At 42.7% G+C, this 13,105-nt stretch overlaps 1 protein-coding gene across 6 annotated transcripts in view; it reads left to right on the plus strand.

Annotated features, from left to right (window-relative positions):
• The first annotated feature begins 838 nt into the window (after window positions 1-838).
• GRAMD1B (GRAM domain containing 1B) overlaps window positions 839-13,105 on the plus strand; it is a 145,086-nt gene continuing 132,819 nt past the window's right edge. For 5 of the 6 annotated variants that reach the window (XM_064732265.1, XM_064732268.1, XM_064732266.1 and 2 more), the window contains exon 1: window positions 841-1,220. In XM_064732265.1, the coding sequence (XP_064588335.1) occupies window positions 856-1,220 (365 nt within the window). In that variant the 5' untranslated portion in view covers window positions 841-855. Of the gene's footprint in view, window positions 1,221-13,105 lie in introns of all 6 variants that reach the window. The other variant, XM_064732270.1, reaches the window with a different exon arrangement.

Below are 13,105 nucleotides of genomic sequence, written 5' to 3' on the forward strand. Positions count from 1 at the left end.
CAACAAAAAATCCCAAATAAATTAAAAAAAAATATATTAAAAAAAGAAAAAAAATGGAAAGTATTGTGAAAGGAGGCTGAAAGTCCAAGCTCGCTCGCTGCCCCCCTCTCGGGGCGGGCTGGCTGAGCAGGAAGGTGGGACAGAAAGGGACAGAAAGGGACAGAAAGGGACAAAAAGGGACAAAAGCCACAACCCAGCCCAGTTGGCTCCTCCGGGAGGCCCTTCCCTCTCCTCCCCTTTTCCCCGGGGGGTTTGCGGCCCTGGGTAACACAAACCCCGCGGGTGTGCCGGGATCAGGAGCGGGCTCCCCTTGCGCCAGCTGCCCGTGCTGCCTCAGCCGCTGCTCCAACAGCGCGAGCTGCTCCTGCCGCTCCTTTTTCCCGGATTTTTATCGAGCCTTGTTCCTCCCCTCCCTCTGTTTCTCTCTCTCTGCCCTCCCCACAGCTCCACGCCGCTCCTCTCCATGCTTGCCTCGTCTCTCGAGAAGAAACCGCAGCCGAGTTTGCCCCGAGATTTTTCCTCCAAGGCTAAAGGGGGCCGGGGAGGGCGCTGAAAGCCGGCCAAGCCTTGTGGCAGGGCTGGACCTGCTCGGAGGGAGAGAGAGAGCGGGCAGGGCAAGGGAGGGACTTTGTGTAGAGCGGAGAAGGAGAAAAGAAACTCGAAACTTGTGACATGAGTGTGCCCCGGCCAGCGCGCTGGGTGCGCAGCGAGAGCACGTGAAGAACATGAGGTTTCCTGCTTGAGAGGGAGGGCAGGAGGAGGAGGAGGAAGGAGGAAGGCGAGTTTGTGGCTTTGCGGTGTGGATCACAGCTCCGAGCGCCTGGGGGTGGGAGCAGAAGGAGGAAAGGGCGCCCGATGCCAGCTGCCAACATGACAGAGACGCTGCAGCTCCCGGCGCTGCGGGTCCCCGAGCAGCAGCAGGTGCTGGAGGGCGGCTGCGCCTGGTCCAGCTCGTCCACCCCGACCCTGCGCAGGAAGCGCTTCAAGATGAGGAGGATGAAGAACGTGCAGGAGCAGAGCCTGGAGGCCGGCGGGTTCCCGGAGTCGCCTTCCTCCAGCAAGGAATACCTGCAGCTGCCCTCCATTGAGATCACCCCGTCCAGTGACGAGGACACCCCCTGGTCCAACTGCTCCACTCCCAGCGCCTCCCCGCGCCGCAAGCGCTTCCTCCTTCGGAAGTGGCTGCGCGTCCGAGAGAAGAAGGAGTGCAGTGAGAGCAGGTAGGTCCTGTGCCCGCTCCCCTCCCTCATGCCGAGGTGATGCTGCCCAAAATAGCCTGGAAGGCTCTGGTGGTGCCCTGGATGCGGCTCCTCCCGCGCTTTGTCCTCGCCTGTTGGCTGCAGTGTGGCACGGTGTTGGTTGGATGCGCTGGTGCCAAAGGAAAAGGCCTGGGAGCTCTTTGGGAATGGCAGGGCAAGGCTCTGTCCTTGCTCGTGGTCCTCCAGGCGACACTGAGCCAGTGGGTGAGAAGGTTTAACCCCACTGAGGTGTCCTGAGGAGACCTGAAAGAGAGGAGTGACCTCCCTGCTGTAGTTTATTAGTTTTTAAAGGACTTTCATCAATGAGTGCGTGCCATTGAGGAGCTGATAATCCCTCTCAGCAAGTTAACATTGAGAAACATCTCTTGGTTTAGGGAATATTTCTGATTTTCACAGGTGTGGGAGGAAAAGAGGAAAAGGCCTGGCAGCTGTTTGGGAATGGCAGGACAAGGCTCTGTCATTGCTCCAGGTGACACAGAACCAGTGGGTGAGAAGGTTTAACCCCACTGAGGTGTCCTGACTTGAGAGAGAGGAGTGACCTCCCTGCTGTAGTTTATTAATTTTTAAAGGACTTTCATCAATGAGTGCGTGCCATTGAGTATCTCAGCAAATTACCATTGAAAACCATCTCTTGGTTTAGGAAATACTTCTGATTTTCACAGGTGTGGGAGGAGAAGAGGAAAAGGCCTGGGAGCTGTTTGGGAATGGCAGGACACGGCTCTGTCCTTGCTCGTGGACACTGAGCCAGTGGGTGAGAAGGTTTAACCTCACTGAAGTGTCCTGAAAAGACCTGAGAGAGAGGAGTGACCTCTCTGCTGTAGTTTATTAATTTTTAAAGGACTTTCATCAATGAGTGCGTGCCATTGAGGAGCTGATAATCCCAGTGTCCTGCTTTGAAAAGGAAGTGAGTTTTTTGGGATTGCTTTGCCCTATCCCTGGTGTCATCTCACAGCAGACACCAGGGAGCACATATTTTCATTATCACCCTCTCAGCAAGTTCACATTGAAAACCATCTCTTGGTTTAGGAAATATTTCTGATTTTCACAGGTGTGGCGGTGACGCTGCCAAACCCTGCCAGTGTTTTTGGGTGATGCTCATTCCTAGCACTGAGACTTCCCTTGCCATCCTCAGCTCAGTACAAAGAGGGGACGAGAGGGAGGCACCAGCAGCCCAGTGGGTCTGTGTGTCAGGGTGGCTGGGCTCAGCCCCTGGCAGCTCTCCTGACCTCAAAGTCACACAGTCCTTTGGCTGGGAAGGACACAAATCACTCCCAAAGGCCTCCAGGAGCCTGTCAGCACCGGGAATGAGTGCCCAGGCATTGTAATTGTGTGGCCACAGGAGATAAAGCTGCGCCTTATGTAACCCTCTGCAGGGCACCCCACATGCTGGGGAATTAACTCTTCTTTAACAATCTGCATGCACTGGAATTAACTCTTCTTTACAATCTACCTGCACTGGAATTACTCTTCCTTTACAATCTACATACAGGGGAATTAACTCTTCCTTTACAATCCACATGCACTGGAATTAACTCTTCTTTAACAATCTACATACAGGGGAATTAACTCTTCTTTAACAATCTACATGCACTGGAATTAACTCTTCTTTACAATCTGCATGCACTGGAATTACTCTTCCTTTACAATCTACATACAGGGGAATTAACTCTTCTTTACAATCTACATGCACTGGAATTAACTCTTCCTTTACAATCTACATACAGGGGAATTAACTCTTCCTTTACAATCCACATGCACTGGAATTAACTCTTCTTTAACAATCTGCATGCACTGGAATTACTCTTCCTTTGCAATCTACATACAGGGGAATTAACTCTTCCTTTACAATCCACATGCACTGGAATTAACTCTTCTTTAACAATCTACATACAGGGGAATTAACTCTTCTTTACAATCTACCTGCACTGGAATTACTCTTCCTTTACAATCTACATACAGGGGAATTAACTCTTCTTTACAATCCACATGCACTGGAATTAACTCTTCTTTAACAATCTACATACAGGGGAATTAACTCTTCTTTAACAATCTACATGGACTGGAATTAACTCTTCTTTACAATCTGCATGCACTGGAATTACTCTTCCTTTGCAATCTACATACAGGGGAATTAACTCTTCTTTACAATCTACCTGCACTGGAATTAACTCTTCTTTACAATCTACCTGCACTGGAATTAACTCTTCCTTTACAATCTACCTGCACTGGAATTAACTCTTCTTTAACAATCCACATCCACTGGAATTAACTCTTCTTTAACAATCTGCATGCACTGGAATTAACTCTTCCTTTGCAATCTACATACAGGGGAATTAACTCTTCCTTTACAATCCACATGCACTGGAATTAACTCTTCTTTACAATCTACATACAGGGGAATTAACTCTTCTTTACAATCTACATGCACTGGAATTAACTCTTCCTTTAAGATCTACATGCACTGGAATTAACTCTTCCTTTACAATCTACATACAGGGGAATTAACTCTTCTTTAACATCCACATGCACTGGAATTAACTCTTCCTCTAACTACATAACTCCTCCTTTAACAATCTGCCTTTCCTAAAGGCCCCAAACCCACAAAACACTTCAAAGATTTCTCCAAGAAACCGATAGAAGTTTATAAATCTGGCTTGGTGTGGGCCAAGTTTTCTCCCACTGTTTGCAGCCCCTGTGCAGCTGATCTGATCTGTGGGGTTGTTTTTAAAGGATGTGCTGCACTTCCAGAAAAAGAGAAAACTTTGACATTTCTGCACCCACCAAACCACACTGACTCACTGCCTGCTGTGGTGCTGAGTGTTCTCAGGGCAGAGCTTTGAATATCCAATCTGATTTTCTGATAATTTCTTCTTTCATCAGGTCCCTTTAGCAAGGTCAGTCTGTCAGCTTATTAATTTTTAAAGAACTTCCATCAATGAATGAGTGCCATTGAGGAGCTGATAATCCCTCTCAGCAAGTTAACATTGAAAACCATCTCTTGGTTTAGGAAATATTTGTGATTTAGGAAATATTTCTGATTTGGGAAGCATTTCTGATTTAGGAAATATTTCTGATTTAGGAAATACTTCTGATTTAGGGAATATTTCTGTGGTGCAAGCAGGGATTCAGGCACAGCACACAAAATGGGAAAGAATGCACGAGGCACCTGCTGAAGTGTCAGAATATTGAAGTTATAGTCAGAAGTTCAGAGGATGAAGGATCCAATCCTTCAGCTGAAGGACTTAATTTGAATTTTTTCATTGTGAATGAGTTTCAGGCAGGCCAAGCTGTTTATTTTGGTGTGAAGGTGGAAGAAAGAGCTAAGTTTCCTTGTACATTTCTCGTTTACAAATGTTGCCATGCTGACAATTTCCTGCTTATTCATCCCCAAGGGATTTTTGGTGACGTTTCCCAAGCAGTGACTGGAAGGAAGGTGGAGTAGGAGATGGCTTAGGTGGCATTAGCACAACAAAACCAGCCTGGCATCTCCTCTCTTCACCTGCAGCAGGCTCCAGATCTGTCCTTTCTGCCACGGCAAACAGGGTGTTTGCAAATGGAATTTTCCCTCCCTAGCCCAGGTGGAAAAGCCGGGTTTGGTCACAGTGCTGAGCCTTGAGCTGGCAGAGTGCAGGGATCAGCCCTGGGCTCTCCCACAGCAGCAGAGCAAACGGCACCGGGGAGTGTGGGGAAAACGCCAATCACTTGGGTTTGGGATTTTAAAAGTTCAATAGTAATAAAATTGTTATAAAAACAGTAATAAAAAAGTTGGGCAATTCGGATTTAGGACAATACAAGACAATAAAAACAAAGAGTTATGGACAGGGCGGGTACCTCCTTCTGGGCAAAATAAACCCGGAAAAGGCCCCACGTTAACAGAGGATTAACCCTTAAAAGCAACAACCTATTGTATATTCATACACCTCATCCATGATGCATAAATTCCATTCAAACACAGGATTCTGTCTGGGCAGTGCCAGCTTCTTCCTCTGAATCCTGACAGCTCCTCATGGCTGAGCAAGGCAGGAAGAAATTCATTTCTTCTGATAATGGAGCAATAAATTCTCTTTCTCTGAAAGATTGAGGTGTCCTGTGGCTGCTGTCTCAGTGGGAGTACTTCATTCCTCTCTTTTAAAAAAAGTATCTTATGTAATAGTTTCTATTTTAACATTATATTGTAACCTAAAACTCTATTTAACACAGTACTTAAGAAAATTAATATAGCATCACTTTCTAACATAACACATATAATATTCATTTGAATATTTGCAAAAAGCCAATCATAAAATACCCATTTTTCACAAGCAGAACATGTGGGGAGCTGGCCATGGAAAAGGTGATAATTCCTGAGGGATTTCTGGCATTCATTTGACAGACCTGGGGTAAACTTTGCTGTGCTTTTATGTAAATAATTATTGTTTTACACTCTTTTCTGGCAGAAGAAAAAATTAATAGACTGTTAGTTTGTCCGGTGTCATTGGAGAAGTAACATTCCATCCTCCAATCCGCTGCCACTTTTGAAAGTCTATAAATATTAGAGTGAAAAAATAAACTGTCCCTTCTTCTTACCTTGGAGTTCCAGCGTTTCCATTGTTTTATTTCGTGTCCTATTGCAGCAGCTGAGGGGTTTGTGCGGCAGATCACTCACCAAGCTTTCATTTCATCTTTCACTTGGTGTTCAGTGACAGAACTTGGCCCGCCCAGTGTCCCAGGTGTCCCCAGTGTGTCCTGGGAGTGCAGGCACCCCATGAGTGTGCAAATCCCCAAATCTCACCTGGTGAAGGCAGCAGACAAACAGAAATAAACACAGTTTGCTCCCAGTCACCCCAATTCCCTGGCTGAGTTGCCATCAAGCTGCTGTGTCACCGTCACATTTTCTGAAAAATCCCTTTGCCAGGATTTGCTCTCCTGGGAAGCTGAGAAGCCTCAGAGAAAAATGAAAACAATAATTATCTGATTGCTTCTCCTGTGTTTTGCTGCTTGGGAATGTGGTTGGACATTGTTTATCCAACAGGTGATTGTTTGATTGGTTTCATGTGAATTGTTTTGATTTAATGACCAATCACAGCCAAGCTGTGTTGGGACTCTGGAAGCAGTCACGAGTTTTTGTTGTCATTCTTTGTAGCCTTCTGTCTGTATCCTTTCACTATTCTTTAGTATAGTTTTAGTATAGCATAATACAATACAATGTAATGCAACACAATGTAACACATTGTAACACATTGTAACTCAATGTAATGCAATATAACGCAATGTAATGCAATATAACGCAATGTAATATAATATAATACAATATAATATAATATAATACAATATAATATAATATAATATAATATAATATAATATAATATAATATAATATAATATAATATAATATAATATAATACAATATAATATAATACAATATAATATAATATAATATATCCTATATAATATAATATAATATATCCTTCTAAGAACATGGAGTCAGATTCACTCATTTCCTCCTTCGTCCTGGGGACCCAGCAAGTTCAACACTGCTGGAATTTCATTTTTGCAGCCTGGTACCTTTATCCCCGTCCCCTGGGCAGGTGCCTGGTTGGTGGCAGGGTTTTCCCAGGAAATCTGGCAGGGATCAGGCTGTGCTGCAGCCGAGCTGCTCCTTGCTCTGCCCCCATGGCCCCGAGCAAGAGCTCTGTGACCGTTAGCATACAGCGAATAAACAAAGCATTTCAGATCTCCAGTGCTCCAGGTCTGCTTTTCTCACCCGGAAACTCCCACGTGCTGGTTAGATTTTAACAGCCTGGGCAAATGTGAGCTCTGTTTTAATAAAGAAAGAGAAAGAGACATGTACTGGTTAGTTTTTAACAGCCTGGGTAACTGTGAGCTTTGTTCTACTAAAGAAAGAGAAAGGAAACATCCAGAATGATAATAAAATGTCGTGACTGACCAGAGTCTGACACAGCTGGACTGGGATTGGTCATTAATTAAAAACAATTCACATGGAACCAACCAAAGATGCAGCTGTTGGTGAGCAACCTCCAGAACACATTCCAAACACTCAGATAATTATTGTTTTACATTTCTTTTCTGAAGCTTCTCAGCTTCTTAGGAGAAAAATCCTGGCGAAGGGATTTTTCAGAAAATATGTCAGTGACACTCCAGGTCTGCTTTTCTCACCCAGAAACTCCCACGTGCTGCTTAGTTTTTAACAGCCTGGGTAATTAATTGTGAGCTTTGTTTTACTAAAGAAAGAGAAAGGAAACATCCAGAATGATAATAAAATGTCGTGACTGATCAGAATCTGACACAGCTGGACTGGGATTGGTCATGAATTAAAAACAATTCACATGGAACCAACCAAAGATGCAGCTGTTGGTGAGGACCCTCCAGAACACATTCCAAACACTCAGATAATTATTGTTTTACATTTCTTTTCTGAAGCTTCTCAGCTTCTTAGGAGAAAAATCCTGGCGAAGGGATTTTTCAGAAAATATGTCAGTGACACTCCAGGTCTGCTTTTCTCACCCAGAAACTCCCACGTGCTGCTTAGTTTTTAACAGCCTGGGTAATTAATTGTGAGCTTTGTTTTACTAAAGAAAGAGAAAGGAAACATCCAGAATGATAATAAAATGTCGTGACTGACCAGAGTCTGACACAGCTGGACTGGGATTGGTCATTAATTAAAAACAATTCACATGGAACCAACCAAAGATGCACCTGTTGGTGAGGAACCTCCAGAACACATTCCAAGCAATCAGATAGTTATTGCTTACATTTCTTTTCTCAGTCTTAGTTTTTAACAGCCTGGGTAATTGTGAGCTCTGTTTAATAAAGAAAGAGAAAGGAGACAGCTGAAGGCTAGCAAAGAATGATAATAAAATCTCGTGACTGACCAGAGAGCCCCGACACAGCTGGACTGGGATTGGTCATTAATTAAAAACAATTCACATGGAACCAACCAAAGCTGTTGGTGAGCAACCTCCAGACCACATTCCAAGCAATCAGATAATGATTGCTTACATTTCTTTTTTGAGGCTTTTCAATCCTGGCAAAGGGATTTTTTAGAAAATGTGACAGTGACAGGCCAAATCTGTTTTTCTCACCCAGAAACTCCCACGTGCTGCTTAGTTTTTAACAGCCTGGATAATTAATTTCGCTTTGTTTCCCTGCTGGGTCTCTAAGAGCCGACAGAGCAGGAGGGAGAATGTTCTTTTCCTTCCATGCAACCCCAGGGAGGGCTGGGGGAGCCTTTCCTGCCCCCGGCACTCTGTGTTCAGGGTGAGAGAGCGGGAAGGCAAATCCTGGGGGCAGGACTGTCCCTGGAACCTGTCCTTGCTCAAAGAGTGATGGCCCAAACCTCAAGGTTGCCCTACAGATGATAAATATGATATTTTTTTAATGAGGGATGCAGACAGCTCCTCCTCTCCCATCATTTCCCAGCCAGGTAATGAAGTTATTTACCTTTTTAAACCACGAACCCTGCACGCAGCAACACAATATTTTTATTTTTATTATTTATCAGGACATGCTGATGTTTCTCTCTTCAATCTGGTGGCATTTTGCTGTGCATGCAGCCTGCATGCATTATTGATGTGGCCATAAGGCAGTGGATCAACTTTAATTTATTATTTACCTCTCCAAGCCGGCCTTGCCTGTAATTTCAGGACCCGCACGTGATTTTTGGGGCAAGAATTGCTGAGTTGATCATTCAGGGTTCGATTTAAGGACAGCTCTCCCTTTGGCCTAAGAGCAGGGCTGGTTAAGGGTGAAATGTTGGTGCTGCAGAAGATGCAAAACTTGGGGATTTTGTTGTGCAGGAGCTCCTGACACTTGTGTAGGTGAATTTAATCAGGTTTGGCTTCTGCTGGAAACTCTGACTGTGGATTCACCCAAAAGGAAAAACTTGTCTGAGTCCTAAAGTGCCTCTAAAACATTAAAAATGAAATATATTATGGGGAGAATTCCATCCCAGCTCAGCAAAGTGTCTGTGCTGAGGAGCTGGAGGTTTCTTGGGCTGCCAGCTGCGCAAATGTGGAGGTTTTTCAGATGAAATCCTGATAACTGATCTCAAAGCGTGGAACAAATGAGGGGAGGCTCCAGCACTGTCAGCACTGGGCTCTGAGGCTGCTTCCCTTCACATTCTGAGGTAAAAATTCTCCTTTTTTTCCTTAAAAAAACTTTCTCTTGATCCCTCGTGTGATATCAATTAGTTAACAGTGATTTGATTTGTTGGAACTTGAGCCTAAAATTATTTACAAATTGGTGGCTAAGATATTTTGAATTGGCTTATAAAGGTAAACGAGCCTTTAATTTCAAGTAGCCCTTCCTTAATTAAACTGAAATTCACTCTGAGCGTTTCTGGGAATAAATTAATGGTCTGACTTCAACACGTGTGGAAAACATTGTGGTGTTTTCTAGAGGAAAAATCCTGAGTGATGTGATTTTTTTTTTTTTCCCTAAGAAACTGCTGATGGTGAAAAGTAAAAAAAAACCCAAAAAATTGCAAGATTAAGGTTATAAATCCTCTTCAATTATGGAAAAGTGATCTTTGGGAATATCATGGAGGAGTTTTCTGGTAAAGGGAGCTGGGTTGGGGTGTTTGGGGAGCTCTGGGCAGCCCTGGGAGGGTTTTGGTCGCTCTGTTCCGAGAAGCTGCAGAATGAGCAGCTCCAAATTTTGCACTTCTCGGTTTTTGCTGAACTTCCCCTTTCCAGCCGTGCCTCGGAGGGGAGGAGCTGGGGCTGCTCCTCTCTGAGAATTGGGAAGTGGGCGCGCTCTGGGCTCGCTCATTTCTGCTGAAATTCCTGTAAAAAAATCTCATTTGTGTGCAGAACTGACGGCTGCACTGGGGTTTCATCATGGAAGAGGAAAATGGGTTTTTTCCCCCCATTTTTGCTTGTAGCTGGAGCTGTAAATTGAGGATTTTGGGCAGACAAGTGGCTCATGGTCTCTGAGGGATTCAGCTGCTCTTCCCTGCTTTTGGTGGCTTTGGAAAACCCATGAGCACAAACCTGAGCGATGTGACTTTCATTTATTTTATTTTTTTTGGTCATTCCATTCATTTTTATGCTCATTCCCCTTTTTCTGACTTCAACATGTGTGGAAAATATTGTGGTATTTTCCAGAGGAAAATCCTGAGTGTTGTGATTTTTTTTTTTTTCCCTAAGAAATTGCTGATTGTAAAAAGCCAAAAACCTGCAAGATGAAGGTTTTAGATCCTCTTCCATTATGGAAAAGTGATCCAGGTCTTTAAGAATTTCTCTGGGGTTTTTTTAGGAATATCTGTGTGGCGCCTCTTTGAATCAGAAATTTCAAAACACACAAATGATGCCTTGGTAGCATTAATGGAACTTTTTCCTTTTTGAACCTGCAGGTTCAAATGAGGCCTAAAGGGCTCCCAAAAAAGTGATTTTTTGTTTTGTTGTTTTGGGGTTTTTTTTTGGTAATTCCATTCATTTTAATGGTCATTCCCCTTTTTCTGACTTCAAAATGTGTGGAAAATATTGTGGTATTTTCTAGAGGAAAAATCCTGAGCGATGTGATTTTATTTTTTACTTCCCTAAGAAACTGCTGATGGTGAAAAGTATAAAAACAAAAAAATCTGCAAGATGAAGGTTTTAGATCCTCTTCCATTATGGAAAAGTGGTCCAGGTCTTTAGGAATTTCTCTGGGATTTTTTAGGAATATCTGTGTGGCGCCTCTTTGAATCAGAAATTTCAAAACACACAAATGATGCCTTGGTAGCAACTCAGCATTAATGGAACTTTTCCCTTTTTGAACCTGTTGGTTCAAATGAGGCCTAAAGTGCTCCCAAAAAAGTGATTTTTTTGTTTTGTTGCTTTGGGGTTTTTTTGGTCATTTTAATGGTCATTCCCCGTTTTCTGACTTCAAAATGTGTGGAAAATATTGTGGTATTTTCAAGAGGAAAAATCCTGAGTGATGTGATTTTATTTTTTATTTCCCTAAGAAACTGCTGATTTTGATAAGTAAAATACCAAAAAAACTACAAGATGAAGGTTTTAGATCCTCTTCCATTATGGAAAAATGATCCAGGGATATCTCTGGGTTCTTTAGGAATATCTATGTGGTGTCTCTTCAAATCCAAAATTTCAAAACACACAAATGATGCCTTGGTAACAACTCAGCATTGATGGAACTTTTTCCTTTTTGAACCTGCAGGTTCAAATGAGGCCTAAAGTGCTCCCAAAAAAGTGATTTTTTTTGTTTTGTTGTTTTGGTTTTTTTTTGGTAATTCCATTCATTTTAATGGTCATTCCCCTTTTTCTGACTTCAACATGTGTGGAAAATATTGTGGTATTTTCCAGAGGAAAATCCTGAGTGTTGTGATTTTATTTTTTATTTCCCTAAGAAATTGCTGATTGTAAAAAGCCAAAAATCTGCAAGATGAAGGTTTTAGATCCTCTTCCATTATGGAAAAATGATCCAGGTATATAATTTTTTTAGGAATGTCTATGTGGTGTCTCTTCAAATCCAAAATTTCAAAACACACAAATGATGCCTTGGTAACAACTCAGCATTAATGGAACTTTTTCCTTTTTGAACCTGCAGGTTCAATTGAGGCCTAAAGTGTTCCCAAAAAAGTGATTTTTTCTTTTGTTGGTTTGGGGTTTTTTTGGCCATTTTAATGGTCATTCCCCATTTTCTGACTTGAAAATGTGTGGAAAATATTGTGGTATTTTCTAGAGGAAAAATCCTGAGCGATGTGTCTCTTCTAATCCAATATTTCCAAACACACCAATGATGCCTTGGTAACAACTCAGCATTAATGGAACTTTTCCCTTTTTGAACCTGTTGGTTCAAATGAGGCCTAAAGTGCTCCCAAAAAAAGTGATTTTTTATTTTTTTTTTTTCTTTCTTATCTGCTGCCTGCCTGTCTCCTGGGGGTGTTGATGTGCTTTTTGTTGGGACTGCAGATTTTTTTGCCATTTGTTTCTGGTAGTCCATGCCAAGTGACTGTGAATTCCACCAGCCCTGTTTTTACTACTTTATTTTAATTTTTGGGGTGATTTTTTGTTTTGTTTTTAGTTTTTGGGGGGTGCTTTTTGAGTTTTTTTAAATGTTGTTTTGTTTGGTTTTTTGTTGGGGTTTTTTTTGGGTTTTTGGGGGGTTGGTGGGTTTTTTTGTTGTTGTTTGTTTGTTTTGTTTTTTTTTTTTCTTTTTATTTTTGGCTGAACCTCACTGCCTTTGCGCAGCACTTTGTGGTTTTATTTCAAAATATTTGCCTTCCAGTATTTGTGTGCTTTAGGGTGACCAATCACCCAATAGCATTAAATAGGAATGATTTACAAACAGCTCGGGACTGAAACGCTGTTGATCTTATCTGGTCAGCAAATATTTGCCATTGGGCCATCTGAGATCGTGCCCTGCCTGTGGAATTTAACAATTAATTCCCATTTTCCTTATCTCCGTGGCTTTCCAGGGGTTCTGTTTCCAGCTGGAGGAAGCAGAAGAACATTGTGCTGTTGGTGTGTAAATGAGATGTTGGTGAAAGGGCTCGCTGGGAGCTTGGGGTTGATGTGTTGATGTTTTTCTTTGTGAAATGAATGAGGGGAGAGGAGAGGACGCGGCCACGCTGCCCCTTGTAACCCTTTGCAAGTGATTTATTAAAAATACGGATGTTGATCTAGTGATTTATTAAAAATATGGATGTTGATCTAGTGATTTATTAAAATCAGCAAGTGATTTATTAAAAACATGGATATTGATCTAGTACTGATGTCCAACTGTGAGGGATGAAAACTCTTTAAGAGTTTGGAGTTAGAAATTGTTTGTTTATTATGGGATGGCTCCCAAATCCACAGCACAATTTACAGGTGATTACAGAGTCCTTTATCTATACAAGTATTG

This window comes from Zonotrichia leucophrys, chromosome 24, assembly GCF_028769735.1.
Source record: "Zonotrichia leucophrys gambelii isolate GWCS_2022_RI chromosome 24, RI_Zleu_2.0, whole genome shotgun sequence".
Lineage (NCBI taxonomy): Eukaryota > Metazoa > Chordata > Aves > Passeriformes > Passerellidae > Zonotrichia > Zonotrichia leucophrys.